Here is a 20,304-nt window from a genome sequence, read left to right as displayed (position 1 = left end):
TACTGCAGCATGTTACTAAGCAACTTACTGTGATTTCACACTATATGTGGCAGGAAGAAATTTTTTAAAAATGAAAAGGCAGGCATAAGCTGATTTCTAATATTTTTAAGTCCAGGCTACTCTCTTAGATACAATGTTTAAAACACTTGGATACCAAAACAACTTTTAAATAAACATTTCCAAAAACTTGCATATACAACTTAGGTACAATGGATCTGGCACCAAAAAAAAAAAGGTTACATTAAAAAAAAAAAAAGTGTAAGAATCATGAAATAATTAAAAGCTAACCTAAATTCTTCAGGTAAATAAAGTGAATGTTTTAGAGTAATAGGTATCATGTTTACTAAAAGTTCTCACGAGTTCATGCCTATTTAAAATTCTATCTTTAAAGATATTTAAACCTATTTTATTGTTCCTTACCACAATTAGACTTATTATGGAAGAGCTCAAACTAAAGCAACAGCATTTTTCTTAGCATGCACAAACAAAATAATCTACCATTTAGTCATCTCATGAAGTTATGTTTTCACGTTTAAAAGACTGATCAAACTGTCTCAAAAATACTGGAAAGTTTCTCTACTTTGATGACATATCTATGCATCTCAGGTAGCATTTTTATATCCATATCCTTTTCTTGAATAAATGTTTTAATACCAGTTCACTTAAACATATGTAAAGATAAATGAGGCAGATTTTAGTGTATCAAAGTCATCCATAAGATATAACATGCAGAAACAAAACAAAAGCTTCTAAGTTTAAATGTGTCTGTCCCCCCAAAAAACGTGCAGGTACCCTACACTGAAGATGATTTGACTACCTTAGCCTTCTGTAAAAGTACAAAGCTAAGTTCTTTCTGATGGCCCACTTTGAAAATAATCTAAAATACTATAAATTTTTAGAATCATTCTTCTAGTCTTTATTAAGTATAATTTGTGGTAATAATACTTATATCCTAAAATAGAGGCACAGGATTGAGAATTTAAATCTTTTTCTGGGTGCTTAGTCTTTCTTAACGGTAATACTGTTGTCATAATTTGTTGTATCAGCATAAATTAGGTATCTGTAAAATAGCCATTAAATACTAATTCTCAAGTATATTTAATGTACATATAAATGCTATGTTAAAAGTGAAAAGAAATTACAGCATAGTCCTAGGATTTCTAGATTGTTGACCATCAAAAAGTAAACCACCCTCTTTTAAGACTTAACAAAACTTTAAAAAAAATTGCTTCAACATATGAATTTAAGACTTTACTTTATTCAGCAAAATCATTTATTTACACAATGGGGAATGCTGGTTTGATTTCATCAATGAAATAAAAACAAGCTGAACAGATACAATACTGAACTGTATGTATATTTTGTATCAGAGCTGACCAACTGTTTCCTTACCTGTGTCAGGAACATCAAGAGTAACAGTACCACGAGGACACTGGTTAACAATACACCACAAAGGTCCAGCAACACCCTGGGCGCTTCCGATGCAATTACCAACTTTTTCTTTTTTTATAAATATATAAAAAAACAAAAAGTCAGCAAAACCAGCATTATGATGTAGTAAACAGAGTATAACTGTGAAGTCAGTGGGTCAGTAAAAACCTTATCAGACCATCCATAGTTTACAAAGTGATCTGCTCTTCTTCAGATCACTAATACAGAATCCAACAGGTGAAAAAATATCGCTTTGTGGAAGATAACAATGATCTGATAAGGATTTGACTTAATGGACGTTAAAGGGGGGGGGGAGGGAAAAAAAAGGAATTGCAGAGCATAGCCCCTATTAGAACAAGCTAACTTTCCAGATTTTCCAAATTAAAACAAACAAACAAACAAACAAACAAAAAAACCACTTCAACATGAAGCTACCATACAAAGTTTTTCCATTTTTCTTTGTAAAAAGTTCAGAGTTTGCAATTTAATCCTGGGTTTTTAATGAGAAGGACAGTTTTGGCCTGGACTTCCCCTTGCCCAGGATAATTTTTTGTTCTTCTTTTTGTTGACGCTGTCGCTCTTGTTCTAGTTTCATCCTTTCCTCATGAATCTTTCTTTGTTCTTCAACAATTCTCAACTGTTCTTCAGCCTGAAAGGTAAAAGTAAAAAACTAGAATTTCATGTCTTCTATTAGTAATATTCCAGAAATTGGGTGACAAATTCATCAACAGGAGCACACCAAAGTGTATGTTTAAAAAATCTTGCCTAAGATCGCATAGAAAGTATCAGGAAAAAATACCTAGGAATGAGAAAAGAACTCCTTATTAATTATTCCAACATTTTCTGATTTTTTTAAATGAAAAATATATGAACCAATTGTAGGAAAGCACTTGAACGTTTTGAAAATGAAAAGAAGTTTCTACAAATCATGTCGAGATCAGTATACATTTTTGTCCTATTACCTATTTTTATTTTATCTACACCCTCGGTGCACCAGGTTAACAAACTGTCAAATACGAATCAAGGCATGAATTTTTCAGAGTATGTTATTACCAATTACTATAACTAAATTTATAATTAGAAAGGCATACAAAAATTGTAGACAAAAATCCCCAACGGAACTACATTATATTGTCAATATACAACCATGAAACAGTAAGTTTTTTTCTGGAGAGAAAAATGAGACCTTTTGACCGGGCTAACTATAAAATGCCATCTAATTTCAAGTAGATATCAACCAAATTCCTGCAATGCCTTCGACTCCGTCACAACTCCTTCAGTCTCAAGCAACCGACTTCCTTCTGTGCTCTCTACAGAAGACTCCCCCCTGCACCAAGAAAATCAGGTCATTCTCACGAGCTCCGTCCTCATCAAGGTGCTCCCTCTCCCCAAAGATTCCATGTCCACTCCCGTAATTCTCAACCAGCTGTAGTTTTACTCCTCTCCCAGGGTACATTAGGAAGTGTGTGGTTGGTTGTCACAACGGGAGTGTGTGTTGTGTGTATAGTGTGTGTGTGTGTGTGTGCGCGCGTGCATGCCGTGTGCGTGCATGCGCATGTGTTGTCATGTGTCTCGTGTGTGCCATGTGCGTGCGTTGTGTGCCGTGTGTCTCGTTTGTACCGTGTCTCGTGTGTCCGTGTGTGCATGTGTGTCTCGTGTGCGGTGTGTGCGCATGTGGCGTGTGTCATGTGTGTCTCGTGTGTGGTGTGTGTGTGTGTGCGCGTGTCGTGTGTGTGGGTGGCGCTCCTGGCACCCAGTGGGCAGAGAACAGGCCGCCAGACGTCCTACAAGGCACAGGACAGCCCCCCTCCCCAACAACAAAGAATTATCTAACTCCAAAGATGAACAGTGCCAAGGTGTAGGAAACCTGCTCTAACCCTTGACTTTTAAATCTCAGCTATCATCACTGAGTTGTCCTTTTTCCCCCCATCTGACCCTGATCTTAAAATTAAAATACACACTGCATCCTTCAATTGCCTTATTTCCATTCAAAGTCAAATTTTAAAAATTCACTGCTTACATCTCCATTATTCTACTGAAATTGTTTTTTAGGTGGTCAAAAACTAACAGTAAGTTTAGTGGCCTTTCCCTTTACTCATTCTTCTGTTCACTTGAACTTGTCTTTTAAAAATTTTCTCTCCTCCCATAAATGAAACACTAAGGCTCAAAAGGCTAAGGTCCTCCATGGATAGGTTTTTCTTTTCAGGAATACTAAAAGTCAATGTGACTGAATTATAGGCTTTAAGGCAGAAGGTGGAAAAGGTAACAAGTTCTGGTATTCAACTTAATAAAACGTTTAAATTTTATCTTGTAGGTAAAAAAAACCAACCCAACTTTTTTTTTTTTTTTTTCCTTGCGTTATGCGGGCCTCTCACTGTTGTGGCCTCTCCCATTTGCGGAGCACAGGCTCCGGACGCGCAGGCTCAGTGGCCATGGCTCACGGGCCCAGCCGCTCCGCGGCATGTGGGATCTTCCCGAAACGGGGCACGAACCCGCGTCTCCTGCATCGGCAGGCGGACTCTCAAGCACTGCGCCACCAGGGAAGCCCCCAACTTTTAAATACTTAAGTCACACCAGAAAGAGGTTTGTTTTACTTTAAGATGGAGGCCGGTGGGGTGGGGAGCCAGTAAGGGGAAGGATCATGACCCTAAAAGGTGGAAGACAGAGGGCCAAATCCACTGTTACCAAGTACGGTCAGAGGTGAGGAAGACCCAAAACTGAAGGAGTGGAAATTAGGTAGGCAGGCAAGATGGGCAAGTGGATTTTCACAAACTTCTGTATCTTTGTATTCTCGTAAGGTGGAAACCCAACGGAGAGCTGAAGTACCTCTCCCGTACCTTTCTCCTAAGCTACATTTCCAGCTGGCTGAGGAACATCCAACTGGGAAACCTCTTTAATACCTTCAAAACTCCACATGTTCAAGATTTAAATTCTTCAAGCCTAACCCTAAAATGAACCAGCCCTTTCTGGCCTCCCTCCTGCCGCGCATCTAGTGAGGCTTATTTCCTTCCCCTCCTCCCTCTTCCCTCGACACAACCAAACAGCCCTCAGGTTTGTCAATTCTCCCCTTATATCCTCTCTTCCTTTATATTCTCTCCCCTAGAGCTCTGTCCCTTCCCTCTGCCACCATGCCAGTTCAGGGCCCCAGATCTCTCGCAGACCTAAAATGGTCCTGTTTCTAGTCTCTGCCCTTCAATCCACCCTACACAATGCTGCTGGCTTCACCTTTACTGAGCACTGTGCTCTCCTGCCCTCAGACTTCCAATAATTTCCACTGTGCACAGACATGGCCTAACTTTCTAGATTAGCATACTAATTGTGACTTTCCATATCCTTCCTATCTTGCCCCCCACCAGCTCAGCTCATGCCATTCTTTCCTACGACAATCCTACCTGTGTGTCAAAGTCCATTGCAAATCACCATTCTCTTGTTTAGACTTTCAATGATAATTACAAGAGAAATAATCATCTGCTTCTGATTACCATTAGTAAATTCATATGCAAATTCATCCAGTTTTAATAAATCATCCCACATTTGGGGTAAGAGCATGGCACATGCAACTGAATCAAGACTTAATAAAGACTCTTAGGGGGCAAACTTGTGCTTTGGAAACTCTTTCCAGGATAAACACCCCAGACTCACTTTTCCGTAAGGTTCTAACTCAGCCCCTAGGAAAGCAGATTAGAAAGAAGCTTGGGGACTAACGGGTTTGAACATCACAACCTCAACCCATTTGAGAAATTTATGAAAACTACTTTGGCACTATCCACCCCAAACTACATTTCACAGTACTTTTATATCCAGCAATTTAATTTTCTAGATTTTATACTATAAACATACTTGCATACATGCAAAATTGAACAAGTTTATTGCAACATGGTTTGTAAAAGACTGGAAAAACCCAAATATTCATCAATATGGACTATTAAATATATTATGGAAAATATATTTAAAAAAATACTGTGTGGCTGTTAAATCTTGACTCGTGATCATATTACCTAATCAAAAAATTAAACAAGATTTAAAAAGTAACTTCCTTCACAGACAGAAAATACTATTTCTACTGCACTGAAATTATCCTTAGATTTGAGTGAAGAGAAAGAAAAGGTTCAGTTTCATTGAAGTCTACAAATATAGGAGACAAAAGGGTGTGTGTGTGTGTGTGTGTGTGTGTGTACAGAGGGAGAGCTGTAATTAACCAGGAGTGATAGCTAACAGTGTTATCCCCAGTGCTAAGCACATAGTGCCTATTACAAGTACCTGACAATAGAATGGTTTTAAAAAATGAAACCAAGCAGGTCCTTCCCGTCTTTATGTATAAATATTTGTATTTTGTTCTATTACAGCTTTAAACTAAGCATATTCAATTATACCTTGGCAAAGAAAAAAAAATGATGATGGATTTTCACTAAACTTATCATGGAAATCATATGTAAGTCAAATCTTTATGCTATACAGTGCTGTTATGTCAATTATATCTCAATAAAACTGCAGAAATAACAAAAAAAGACATTTTCAAATAAAAAGAATGATACAGATACAAGTGTCTTTACTTTATGTAAAAAAACATGTATCCTAAAATGTGGCCTGTAATAAGTTTTCAACAATTCTAATACATCAGGGGAGTACTCCCTATTCGTAAAACTAACACTCATAAGGCTTTTGTAAAACAAAGAAGAATTTTATGACATGCATAGTTGGTCTTTAAGTTTCAGTACTTCAATAATCCTGGGAAAATCTTATTTTTTTGACCCTTACTATATAAAGAATGGCTCTAACAGCAATGACAATAACAATGAAATTATCACAGGGTAATTATGAGATGAAATAAGATAATTATGAGAGAACACACTGTAAAGTGCAATACTTTAAAATGCTGGAAATTATCTTTTAAACCAAACAAAAAATATTTGAGGGCCTAAGTACAGTGACCAGAGAAGGAAAACAATTATTTTAGCTCTAAAGTAAGAAAACCGGGGCTTCCCTGGTGGTGCAATGGTTAAAAATCCACCTGCCAATAAAGGGGACACGGGTTTGAACCCTGGTCCGGGAAAATCCTACGTGCCGCGGAGCAACTAAGCCCGTGCGCCACAACTACTGAGCCTGCGCTCTAGAGCCCGTGAGCCACAACTACTGAAGCCCGCGTGCCTAGGGCCCGTGCTCCGCAACAAGAGAAGCCGCAGCAATGAGAAGCCCACGCACCGCAACAAAGAGTAGCCCTCGCTTGCCGCAACTAGAGAAAGCCCGCGTGCAGCAACAAAGACCCAATGCAGGGCTTCCCTGGTGGCGCAGTGGTTGAGAGTCCGCCTGCCGATGCACGGGACGTGGGTTCGTGCCCCGGTCCGGGAAGATCCCACGTGCCGCAGAGCGGCTGGGCCCGTGAGCCATGGCCGCTGAGCCTGCGCGTCCGGAGCCTGTGCTCCGCAACGGGAGAGGCCACAACAGTGAGAGGCCCGCGTACCGCAAAAAAGACCCAATGCAGCCAAAAATAAATAAATAAATAAAAAATAAAATAAGAAAACTATATTGAACTGAAAGTTACAAAAACTTTTTCAACTGGAAGTTAATGAATGTCTTGGTAAACTGATAAATAGTGACAATAAATGTAAATTTTATATATTAAAAAAAAGCAGGCTATGGGCTTCCCTGGTGGCGCAGTGGTTGGGAGTCCACCTGCCATGCAGGGGACCCAGGTTCATGCCCTGGTCCGGGAGGATCCCGCGTGCCACAGAGCAGCTGGGCCCGTGAGCCGTGGCTGCTGAGCCTGTGCTCCGCGGCGGGGGAGGCCGTGGCAGTGAGAGGCCCACGTACGGCAAAAAAAAAAAAGGAAAAAAAAAACACCAAAAAACAGGCTAGTTGAGAAAAACCAAACCTGTCTCTCATTTTAATACAGTGGCTTTCAAGTGATGAAAACCTGCCTATCCATCTGTAAGTGTGATATGACTCTACACCTTACTTGCTAGGTATTCTTCTAAAGCCTTGCCTCCCACCTCCCTCTGCAGTTAACTGTCTGAAAGGCTGCTTTGTTCCTGATGGTCCCATCTGCTGGCACATATACACTGTTCCTCTCCCCTCGCTTCAAATGTATGCAAAAGAAAGCATTATTCCAAATGGAAGGAGGATATGCACATTCGTATTGATACAGGTGAACAACACTAAATTCTCCTACAAGACTAACGTGGTGGACATCAGGGAGGCCAAAGAGAAAGGTAACACACCCACCATACTAGAGCCATTACAGTGGGGCAGTGCTTCCCAGCCACTACACCCAGGACCCTGTTCTGGTCTCAAAAAGGCTTTCAACCCTGCACCTCAGGCAAAAAGAATGACTGCTGAGATGAAATACACAAGAGCAAAACATACCATTATAGTAGAAGGGTCTACTTAACCCCGTTCCCAGTATCTTTTGTCTTCCCCTCCCACTTTACCTAGAGGTCCTACTGCAAAAATCTAAAGATAGAAATATTTATCAGGAGTGATTACTGGGATGATGGGAAGAACTAAAAAAATCTTACAATTAGGAATCATGCCCCTACTCGGAAATGTGAATTTCTGCATTTTAACCTCCCAAAACATACCTCCTGTTTCACTCTGCCATTCTGCAATTTTGTTTCTTTAAAGCACCCTCCCCTCCATAAAAACTATAATGTATGTCCCCTTTTAGATAAACAATGAGTAAAAAAAATTATAAAATTTAATGTAATTAGTTTTGACCCTTAGCAAACTATTATGATGTTATTCATGTACAAGGTTTAAAAAAGAAAATAACAAAGGACTGAAAAAAGCAATTCCCTCTTTTCCCCCAGGGGCCATGGCAATTTAGTTATTCTGAGAGTTACCTCCTTAGGATATACACTAACTATCATTACGGGATATCATTAGCTACTCATCTAAAGAGAAGTCATACCACCATACTCCTTCTAGCCCCCCTTTTACTTAAAGTACAAACAATTGCTTCAAGAAGGAACTGACTGATAGTTGAGCTTGGTTTGAAAAGAAACATTGGGTACAAAACTCACTGACTTCCAGACCTCTGCAGAGAGTGCTCTGTGTTACTGCCAAAAGAGAAATCTGATACCTTCAGGATTTTACCATTCACGTTCTATAAATATAACAAAAAACTGTACTCTTCTAGATGTGGTTCTTTTTAATATTCTGTAGCCTAAATTCTCTGTTCTTTTACTCAGTTCTTTTGTTTGTCTTACTCAGTATTCACACTCCTTTTTGTGAAAGCTCTCCTTCAATGCCTGGTGATCCTTGGCTCTTAGCACGATCACATCAGGTCTTCCCTGGTTCCCACAATAGACTTTTACCTTCCTTCCTTTTTCCTCTTCTCCCTCCCTCTGTACACCCTTATCGCTCACCAAGTTCAACTATTCTCGTTACTGTTTCTACTCCCACCTGATCAAGTGCCCATCTTTTTCAACGACCTCAGTGGCTTTCTCGTTTCTAGTCTCCATCCTTCACACCATCCCACACAGTGGCAATACATTAATGTCCAGAAAGTTTTTAAAAAATCGTTGCCAAGAATACATTAACATCATTAAACCAGCCTTCTACCTTATCAACTGTGAACAAGCCTCTCAATGACTTAAAATCCTTACCTAATTTGCCCACGCTTTCAAATTAAAATATTTAATTGACATTTACATTTGATGGCATACCATATTTTCCTATCTCTTAAAATGTATAAACATGTCATTACGAGCCATCCTAAGTACTGTGCTGTTTCAACTTACATAATACACTCACTCTAGCATAAATGCCCCATTCTCTTTCCAACTATGTTAGTTTCCTGTAGCCACTGTAACAAATTACCGCAAACTGGATAGCTTAAAACAGCAGAAGTTTATTCTGAAGGCAAGAAGTCCAAAATCAGTATCACCGCAACAAAAGCAAGGTGTTGATATTCCAGGGCCACATTCCTTCGGTCAGTCCCTTCATATCTCTGTTCTGACTTCATATAACCTTTTCCTATGTTAGTGCAGTCTGAAAGCCTTTCATCATTAGGTCTTCTCTCCCTTTCAGTCCATGTTGGCAGTGTTGCTGCTGATATAACATCCTCAAAAACACTGTGAGTCTCCCATGTATATCAGGCCACTAGACAACAGGCTCTTCCACAGGTCTTTTCTGGATAATCTCATCTAATCCTGGCTTTTGCTAAAATGGCTGAGGTAACCTATGAGTCACAGGCATAAACTCTTCAGCATTAGCAAAAGGATGTCCAATCAAACCCTTAGCCTCCTTTCCAGAGCAAGTTTTTCTAGTAGTGAATCTAATTTTAGCATCTTTTGCAATCTAAATAGGCTAAATATTTCCCCAAACATCAAGTTCTCATTTATTTTACTTCTTGGTTCTTTCCTCAATTACTCTCCTCTTGCTTTTACATAAATATTGAGAAGAAACCAGATTGCACTTTACTGAGAAATATCTTCAGCTATACATGAACTTCATTGCTTAGATAAGTTCTGCCTTTCACACAACTGTAGGTCACAGTTCAGTTGGGTTTTCTTCCACTATATAACAAGGAATTCCTTCCCTCCAGTTTGCATAACATGCTTTCATTTTCTTTCTAACCCTAACCAGAAGTGCCTTTTTAAAAAAGGGATTTCTTTATTTTTGGCTGTGTTGGGTCTTAGTAGCAGCATCCGGGCTCCTCTCTAGTTGTGGCACATGGGCTCCAGACTGCATGGGCTCTGTGGTTGTGGCACGCAGGCTCTCTAGTTGCTGCGAGTGGGCTTAGCTGCCCTGCGACATGTTGGATCTTAGTTAGTTACCCGACCAGGGATCAAACCCATGTCCCCTGCATTGCAAGGCGGATTCTTAACCACTGGACCACCAGGGAAGTCCCCAGAAGTGCATTTAAAGCCCATATTCCTACTAACAGTCTAGGCATTTTCTATCATGTACCTCAAAATTCTTCCAGCCTCTACCCACTGTCCAATACCAAAAACACTTGCACATTTTTAGGTAACAAGTTATCACAAACTAGGTAGGCTCAAAACAGCACACGATTATTCTGAGGGCCGCAAGTCCAACATCAGGATTACTGGGCCCAAATCAAGGTGTCAGCAGGGTGTGCTCCCTCTCAAGGATCTAAAGGGAGTCTGTTCCTTGCTTCTTCCAACTCCTGGTGGCTACTAAGAGGATTCCTTGTCTTCTGACCACATCACTCCAGTCTTCAAGGCCAGTATCTTCAAATCTCTCTCTGTTCTGTCTTTGGCTTCTCCTGTCTGTGTTTTGTGATAGAATCTCCTTCCATCTCCCTCTTATAAGGATATATGTAAAGGCATTTAGGGCACTGTAATAATCCAGGATAAACTCCCCACCTCAAGATCCTTAACTTATTCACATCTGTGTAGACTCTTTAACTGTCATATAAGGTAACACTCGCAGGTTCTAGGGATTAGAACATGGATATCTTTTTTGGGGGGCAGGAGACGTTTTTCTGTCTACTACACAAACATTAAAAAATTCTTTCGGGCTTCCCTGGTGGCGCAGTGGTTGAGAGTCCGCCTGCCGATGCAGGGGACGCGGGTTCGTGCCCCGGTCCGGGAGGATCCCACATGCCGTGGAGCGGATGGGCCCGTGAGCCATGGCAGCTGAGCCTGTGCGTCCGCTCCGCAGCGGGAGAGGCCGCAGCAGTGAGAGGCCCGCGTACGGCAAAAAAAAAAAAAAAATCTTTCTTACATCTCCCTAAGAACTCTTTTCAGAGCTATCTCTTAATTGCAAAGTGAGATCTGGTTTACTTGAAACTTAAGTATGTGGAATACATTTCATATATAGTCAGCTTGTAAACATGGTACTATCTTTTTATCTCTCAAACTGGTGAGATACCACGTGTTATATAGCACAATGAGCACGCTAAATCTCCCTAACTGGCAAGGGAAAAGAGGAAAATTATTTCAATATTAAAGACAGGAAATATACTATAGACCCAGAATTTCAGGAGACAGTTTGAGGGGTCGTTTTTCCTACTGACATAACCTCCTAGAACATTTCATTCCATGGCAACACCTACCACCTTCACTTAGTCTGTTTCCTGTTCTGAATAAATAAGATTCATACACATTTCAGAATAGTATCTGGGCTTATCCCAGATGCATCACTAAAAACTGTGTGAAGAAGAGGACTTTGAAAAATTTTAAGTACTACTTTTAACATTTTAAAGAAAATTAAAATTCTCCATCGTACTAACAACAGCCTTTCAAATGTTTAATGATAGCTGTGCAATGCCAATACTAACCCAAGAACTAGGAACCAATCTGCCAAAAAGCCAAGTCAAGCCAATCCACATTTGGATTAATTTTTGTTTGATTTTATAAATCAAATACGTATGTTCGTTAATATTTTCTTGCCTCCTTATGGACAGATAAAATCAAGTTATCTTGATAAACAACTTGGAACTAAAATGAGCAAAAACTACTCTTGGTCTAGACCACTTAACATGTATCATATATGAGAGTCCATATGGCTTAGCTAATCTGTTCCTTATTAAAGACATTACTGGGAGCAATCTTTGAAGTTCTGTCACGAGGGCTTACTTAAAAGTTAGTCTAACTGTGGCTTAAATTTACTTTCTTTACTAGTTATTCTTACCTGATCATAATGGTGATACACATTACTTGTTAAAAAAAAAAAAAAAGTAGAAACTGGAGAAAAGTATAAAATTACTTATAGGCTTACCAATTAGAGATAACTATTCTCAGTACTTTGGCATATTTTTCTATTAAATGTACAAATATACATTTCAAATTAGGAAAATCATACTTCCCCTGTATTATCAGATGCTTTTTGACTACAGAAAAATCCACTGTATGTATGTGTTATAATTTATCTAAAAACCTGGGCAATTTTCACTATTCAAATAAGGGGAAAACGTTTTTGTGTGTGAATTGATTTGTACTGGATTCAATTTCCATTAGGTAAGTTCTTAGGCGCAGAATTAAAATTTAAGCTTCCTGGTATATACTGATTCATCGTTATTTTCTAAAATGGTCACATCCATTTAAACTCCCAGGATAGTGCACTATATAAAGGGTCTCTTTATACCATATTCTTGCCAACACTCGGTACTAACAGGGGAAAAAAAAATTCTTTTCAAATTTGGTATGTAGTATTAGAGAAAAAGTAAAAGAGAGGGGGCATTTCTTTGCTTTCCCATTAAGGCTGGGATTTATTTTCAGGAATTTATTAGAGCTACTTTTCATTTTACTTGTGTGAAATTACCTCTCGAAGTAGTCCCCCCACTTCAAGAAGTTGGTCTCCTTTATTGATTTACAAGAGATCACTGTGTTATTCTTTCATGGTTATAGACAAGAAATCTCCCGCAGGGTACATTCTTTTCCAAGCTGCCTAATCTGCTTTCAAAACCTGAACTTCTGACTACACATAAAGTGGGTGTACTACAGCTACTACTGCTTATCCCAAGAGATCCCACACATTCTTGCTGTTTTTCCAGTTCTACTTCCCTAAAGGTCTTGGCCCTACTTCACTTCCTCACCCTCTTGTCCTCACTCTAAATTCAATTTCTAACTGTCCATCAAGGTCCAGAGCAGTGGTATCTCTTCCAGGAAGGTTCCCAGGGCAATTATGTCAGTTACCTCATGTAACTCATACCACTTACCAAATAGTTCCATGTCATTAGCTGACTTTTCTTGGAGTTGTCCTTGTCTCCACAATTAATACACTAAAGCCTTTAAGAGAACTTAACATCCTGGCTACTTTTATCTCCAAATTGCTTTTTATTCATATGTCTATTATTTTAACAAGACTTTCAATATATTCTATGTAGTATTTCCTAGTGTAAATACTAGGCAACGTGTATGAAGATTAAAGAACTGTGCTCAAAATTGAGAGGAAGGGGAAAGGACGATAAAAATGAGAGAAACTGCAATAGTGTGCCTTGCATATTTATACAGTAACATTTTCTTGTCTCTTCCTACACAAAGGGTACTCTACTTTCCCTGCAAGGACATGGCCACCAATAGAACCAAATAAAAATTAATTCTCTCCAACAGGAACAATAATTTTTTATGCTTCCAACATTACTGAACACAAGAAGCAAATTAGTTATGCCCAGATTTTTACCGATTTTCCTCAAATTCGAGCTTCTTTTTCCCTAAGATACCCTTTCACTGAAATTTTATTGATAACATGCAGTCAGAGCAGCGTCACTGCACAGTCTATTAATACGAAGTCAAACTCAAGGGTTCCAGAACAGTGCTACTCTAAGTATGGCCTATGGACCAACGACAGTGCAAACTGTAACTGACCCACAATAAGATATGCAGAAGCCAAGAATAAGCATTTTAGAAACTTCTATAGCAATTTGACCTCATTTTTCTAATAATTCATCTTAACTGTATTTTGCAAAAGTAGAGGTCTGAGACAAACTGGGATTAAAAGACAAAAACAAAATCTGGGCAACTTTACCACCACTTGAAAAGCACTGCTTTAGAATATGCTTTGCTAATCTTCTCCTATTTTTATGGTTCGTTTGGGTAAACAAAGAAGGCTATTAGAGGAACATAAGGAGGCCAAGCTGTCCCTAGACACTCAGACAGCTACCCCAGGGTCAGAAGGGATCAAGGCCTTGGCAGGGTATACCAAGTTTAGAACCTTTGCTCTAGAAGTCACAATCTGGCCTTTCAGGACATCCGCAAACTGAACTCCCTATACAGTCTCTTACACCACGTTCTAAGAGGAATTCTATCCCACGTACTGAGTAATTTTGCTTCAACGTTTCTAGCACCAACTATACTGTTCATCTCTCCTGCAAATACCCATGGCCTTACGAACAAGACTATATCTACCTTTCAAAGCTCAACCTTCAAAACTAAAATTAAGATGCACACTTCCCCTCTTACTTTCTCTCGCACTTGCACTGAGATTTTCTCCTTATGTGGAATCACTACAAGAAAAAAGCATTATCACGTATGTATTAATCAGCAATGTACTGATACATCTTATTATGACTTCTCACCCACCTCATATTCATGGTGTTTCTTCCACCTAAGCAGATCTTAAGGTCTTTTCATTGGTAAAGCACAAGTAGGTCTTCCCCCTTTCCTTGTGGCTTTCACAGTAACCAGGACAGTGATATTAAGAATCCCTTGCGTCATGTTCGGTATAGGTTGTTTAGGGTATTTCTAGCTTGGTTCTTATCTGGGGCAGATTATCTTTTAAAAGATCATACTCTAGAACCAACGGCTGGTGGTTCTAACTTTCACATTCTTATTCACTATAAAACAATTATTTACAGTCCTCCTTCACCAACCCCCCATTGGGATTCACTGTTAATTACTTAGATCCTCCCAGATCTTTCTCTGTGCCTTTATAAACACAGTCACAGAATTTGATTTTTCTGAATCGCTTAACTGGAGCTTCCATCTTGCTTTCCTCCCCCAGTCAAGAGTATGACTTAGCAGCAAATGTCTTCCTATGGCTGCATTATTCTCAACACATTTCTAACTAGACAAAACTTGTCTAAAACCAAGAGTCCCTCTAGGGTCATGTCTTCATTCCTGGGCAGTAAATACCACTAATCCTCATTCATTCTAAGTAAATTTCCCTCTGTCTCTGATTTACATTCTTACTTTGAAGCAGAATTCCTATATGCCATCTTCATAAGAAAATTCTCCCTTATAATGTCTGTCTGACTGTCCTTCTTCATTTTTTGATTTATTTATATCCACAGTCCTTTGATTCTAGCTTTGTTTTACATCATACTGAGAATGCGTCAAAATATATTCATACTCTTAATTGGGAAAACCCTACTACACCAAAAATTGTATCTATTTTTAAATTCTATTTTAAATGCTAGCATATGCTACAAACAAACAAACAGAAGTACTAAAATACAGAATGGGAAAGAAAGATAGAAGTGATATGTATTCATTTTTCTATTTAAAAAATTTACTTCAATATTCTTATACTGACTTCTTTATTAAAATGTAAAAATTGTATCTCCTTTTACACCTGTATCTCATATTGTAATTCTTTAAGTCTCTGTGTTCCTTGCTAGATTATAAACATGAAATATGAAAAAAATTTATTAATCTGGTATACTTACTATCAAATATATACTCTCTACTTATTCTGTCTAGTAATTGGTAACAAAGCAACTAATGCCAAGTGAGACGCTGCATATTAGTAGGCTTAATTAAGAACTTAACCTTCAAGTTTTTGTTTTTGTTTTTTTAGGTACAGAAGAAACTAGGGATGGGGATAGTGCAATTCCCCCTAGGAAAGCTGTTTTAAACCACTGTGAATTTTGGAACTTTCTCCAGATTAATCAGAATTTCTGGCTTGCCCCAGACAGATTCCTCTAGAAGACAGTAGCTAAAATCTAGTCAACTATTCCTACGATTCCCTCAAAGCCCTTAAAGTAGTCCCGAGAACTCTAAAGTGTTTTTCATGAATGCTTCATACATACCAGTTTGGCTTGTGCTTCTGCAATTTTTCGGTTATTCTCTTCTAGTATTCGCTCTAGCTCCTCACGTTTTGCACGTTCTTCCTCCTAAAGGGGAGGACATGTTAAGATGTTAGAAAAATAAATTTTTTTTATTGATAAAATATTTACTAATCTTCCTCTGAATTATTTCGATCTGACTAAACAGGGTAGCTTTATAGCTACCTTCTGTCTGACAAATGATAAACTGTGCAGCCACTAAAATTTGTTTCTAGTACTAAATTTAAATCATCCCTCCCAGTCCAAACAGCAACCAACTAAACCCTCCCTAATGACAGTTTCCTGGCAATTATTACTAATACTTTAATATCACACAAATCAACAAGGACAACTACAAAACTGGATAGTATTTACCAAATTAAAAAAATAATATATAAAATATAAATAAAGTGAATATTTGTCTCACCAATTATGTATACCTACGTATTCTTTACCTATACTCCTTTAATCAGCATTAAAAGTTGAATATTTACTGTCTTGTCCAGTGTCCTGCAGAGTGTGCTCCTCGGCTGCCATACGCGCCAGCTTCCTCTTTAAAATGATTTGTACTGTTAGCTTGGCAATACCTGCATCAGCAGCTCAACCATTTATAAAGAAACAACATACAAGGAAGGCTGAGCTGAGGAATGCAGATGTTTATGGTAAGAAGGAACAAAAAATGTAATTCATCATTCCTAAGGCAAACAATTAATAAGAAAAATACATTTACTGTTAGTGAAAAATACAAATGGTAATCCATACTTCATGGAACTAAGGGCTTCTTCCATGGGGAGAATGGACTTAACATTCAGATGTTGACAATTTCTAAAGGCAGCTTATCTTGTCATCTACAATCTGAACTGAAATTCAGGAATCCAGGGGGTGCATGGTCAGGAAATAAAATTCTGTAATTTATTTTTTCTTGGAGAACTTCATGAGATTTTATAATGCAAGCTATATGAAGATTGCTTGATGATTTGGGCAGTGTTGAGATCACAGCATACATATTCAAATGATTTTAATATTTGGAAAGACTGTCAGAGGGTTGTGTCCGTGTAAAAAAAAATTGTTAATATGAAACAAAAAGCAAATGAAGAGAAAAAAATCTTCCTATGATTAATAACTCGCTACAAGACAGCACCATTACTCCAATAGTATCTTCATTATTAAAGGCACTAACAAAAATTTCATATACTCAATGGCACAGAGTTTGTGATATCCACCAAATATAGACATGTATATCTAGACAGCACAGGGGGAAATGCATTTGAAAAACTAAGCTTACTGGGAAACAAGAGATTTAATAAGATGTCAACTTGTCCACAATAATGCCAAGAGTAAAAATGACAATGAGTCACATATTTTGAGTCAAACATTGAAGTTCAAGAAAATATAACCACGGGATTTCCTATGGCACACACCAATGGAATTCAGTCACTATGCAAACTATGTTGAGGGACACTCAGTGCTGTAAGGTAATTTGCCTTGAGTGTTCCAGTGACTTTCGACAAGTTTTAGGATCCTGGAGTAATCAGTGCAAATAAGCCATAAAGCTTCAGTAGCAAATTACTGTCTCACAGAAAGACATTTTCAACTTCTGCTCCAGCTGCTGATAAAACAAATCATGTGTTTAGCTTGACTCCAGACAAGGACAACCTGTTCCTTCATAACTCTCTAGAGAAAAAAAGGAGTTGTTAGTAGATACTAAAAAAGTGGATGAATAATCTGGACATTTTTCCTAAAAAGATCTTTGAAACACATTAGGAAAATGGAGGGCCTTATGATCAGAATGCTAGAATTAGTCCGTTGTGTTGAGGCAGGATTTGGGGTGGGGGGGGGTGAGGGATAAAAGAAGGAAAAAAAGAAGAGCAAGAAAACCTACTTATCAAAAGCAGGTGCTATCACTCAATGTTAGGCCCTGCTCTTTTTAATCTGACTGAAGGCAAAAAGCCTCTCACAGTCTAGGCAATAAGAGAGATAAACAGAAAAGAAGAACACGTAACCACAGGTGGATTTTTAACCTTTTCCCTTTACCACTCCCTGTCTCCCCCCACCCTCCCAAAGAAAGAATGTAAGTCCTGCAGCCATGGCAAAAGTTTCAAACACTTCTCAAATATGTAAGCCAGCTCCATTAAATCAAAAAGTATCCTTGGATAGTTTTATGAAAATAGCTTTTAAATATCAGTCAGCACATGTGAATAGGCTAAAAAATTAACTTTCGCAGCAATGTTAAGTTTAGATGAGAAAGGAATTGGTCTGCATTCCATCTCTTTCTGAACTGCGCAGGAGGCACACCCGACACTGAAAGTTTTGCCATGGACTGTCTCTACTTTCCAAACGACCGAGCGTTACCTCTCTGGCTTTTTGCGCTGCAAGCTCAGCTTGTCTCTGTCGCTCGAGTTCTTCGAGCAACTGCTTTTCCATGATGCGCTTGGCCTCCTCGACCCTTCGGAGCACTTCTCGCTCAATCTCGTCCTTCCTTTTCTCCAATTCTTCCTCCACCCTCTTTGCCACCAATTCTTCCACTCTTCGTGCCGTTTCTTCCTCGATGAGCTTTTCTTCTATTTCCTGCTGCCGACTAGCAAACAAAGTGGGGAAAGGACTTAGGTAATGTTAAGAAATAAACCTAAGAATTGAAATAGAACTAGTTGTGAGTCTGTAAAACACTGAGTCTGCTTACATATTTCTAAGATTTTACAACTCATCTTCATGTAACATTCAAGGAAATGATACATACCAAAAGATTAAGTGATACAGAAATTCAAATAAATATAAAATCATGGTTTTTTTTTTCTTTTGTCACTTTCTAAAGTAAATACAGAGACTAGTATATACAAACAGCTTATTAATGCAGTAGTTTTAGGAACTGTAGTGAATCTGAAACAGGAAATCTACTTTCGTTACCAGCTTCATAAGGAAAGGACAAGCTATTAAATATATGATTTGCTCATCTGTCAATCCATTCGGTCTAAGGGTTGAGCTACAGAGAAGTCAGGAGAAACTATTATGTAGCAAGCAGTTCAGACCAGCTAAATTCATTCTCCCCTCCCCCACCCCAAGCAAGATCAGAATAAAGACAGACTCAAAGAGATTCAGACTGCTAAAGCAACATACTGTAGTTTTTAGCAAAAATACAGACAAACTTATTCAGGTTCTAAACTTTTGCCCTTTACTGCACCTTTTCTTTTGTTAACTGACTTTCAATTCAAAGCTCTTCTAGATATGGGAAAGTGGATGAAATGTATTAGTATCACTTCTAAAAAATTCGATGAAGCATGATATTGTTTAATTATTTTAATCCCATTTAGGTATTACAAATGAACTTATTCACTCAAAATGAAATTCTGTGCTCAAGATATTGACATTTATCAAGGCACTATGGTGGAAACCTTGCACATTCTATACCAATGATCTCCAATATGATAGCCACTAGCCAGATGTGTCTGGTTTGACTTGAAGATTAGTAAGAAGAAAAGATATATAAGATCTCAAGTATTTTTATTTGATTACATGTTAAAATGACAGTATTTTGAGACAGACTGGGAATATATTAAAATTAATTTCACTAGTTCCTTTTTAATGTGGCTCACACTGTATTTCTCTGTAACGGCATTACTTGAGACAATAATTCGTGCTGGAATGAATGCAGAGACTCAAAGTATACCTAAATCCTAAGAGGTCAATCTATAATGCTGCATATTTCTCACAATCCACAAAATTAAACAAAATCTGTAACCCTTCTATCTTTTGATGACTCATACATATGTATGAGAGTCATTCAATTTATCTGTTTAGTAAAGACTTTACAGTTTCTAAGTGACCTTTAAATACCCAATCCACTTCAACCCAACTCTACTTTGGGGGGTGATTCAATTCCCAGTGAAGTGCTTTCATTCTCAACTCCTGTTATTTATTCACAGTGTTACCATACTGACACCAGTGTATCTAATATTCTGATTCATATCTGTTTCTGCATTTATAATCCCTACATATTTCTGTCAGGGAGATAGTAACTACTTGAGAAGTCATAATTCCTGTTAGGTTCTAGATATCTGCAATAACCATTCTGAAGACTCTGTTGCTTGTTTCTTAAATATCTCCTCCCCAACGCTAAATTATTGGTGATTTTCACGGGGGGAAACCCCCCCACAAAAGCCTAACATGTACTCTCTATCTATACTCCTTTTCCTTTTTTAACTTTGAATGAAATATAGTATTAGGGTAGTTTCAATAAGCCTTTAGCTATAGCAGCTTAGTAAAAGAGAAGAGATATCCACCCCAACGCTAGAATGCCCAGGAATACCTAAAAGAAACCAGGCAGCGATTTCAACGGAAATTAAACTACATTCCAAACATAAAAATATTGTTTCTCTACTTCATCCAAAGAGAAAGATAGAAATATGAAATGAAACAAGCAAGCT

At 38.3% G+C, this 20,304-nt stretch overlaps 1 protein-coding gene across 1 annotated transcript in view; it reads right to left on the bottom strand.

The window, feature by feature from the left end:
- Positions 1-1,225: 1,225 nt before the first annotated feature.
- ARGLU1 (arginine and glutamate rich 1) overlaps positions 1,226-20,304 on the bottom strand; it is a 26,254-nt gene continuing 7,175 nt past the window's right edge. The window contains exons 2-4 of the mRNA XM_007464387.1: positions 18,236-18,461; positions 15,869-15,952; positions 1,226-2,080 (exon numbers count right to left, since the gene is read on the bottom strand). Of these exons, the coding sequence (XP_007464449.1) occupies positions 1,916-2,080; positions 15,869-15,952; positions 18,236-18,461 (475 nt within the window). The 3' untranslated portion in view covers positions 1,226-1,915. The remainder of the gene's footprint in view (positions 2,081-15,868; positions 15,953-18,235; positions 18,462-20,304) is intronic.

This window comes from Lipotes vexillifer, unplaced genomic scaffold, assembly GCF_000442215.2.
Source record: "Lipotes vexillifer unplaced genomic scaffold, Lipotes_vexillifer_v1.1 scaffold549, whole genome shotgun sequence".
In the NCBI taxonomy this organism is placed as follows: Eukaryota; Metazoa; Chordata; class Mammalia; order Artiodactyla; family Lipotidae; genus Lipotes; species Lipotes vexillifer.
The sequence above is the reverse complement of the archived record's forward strand: the minus strand, read 5'-3'. Positions and strand labels throughout refer to the sequence as shown.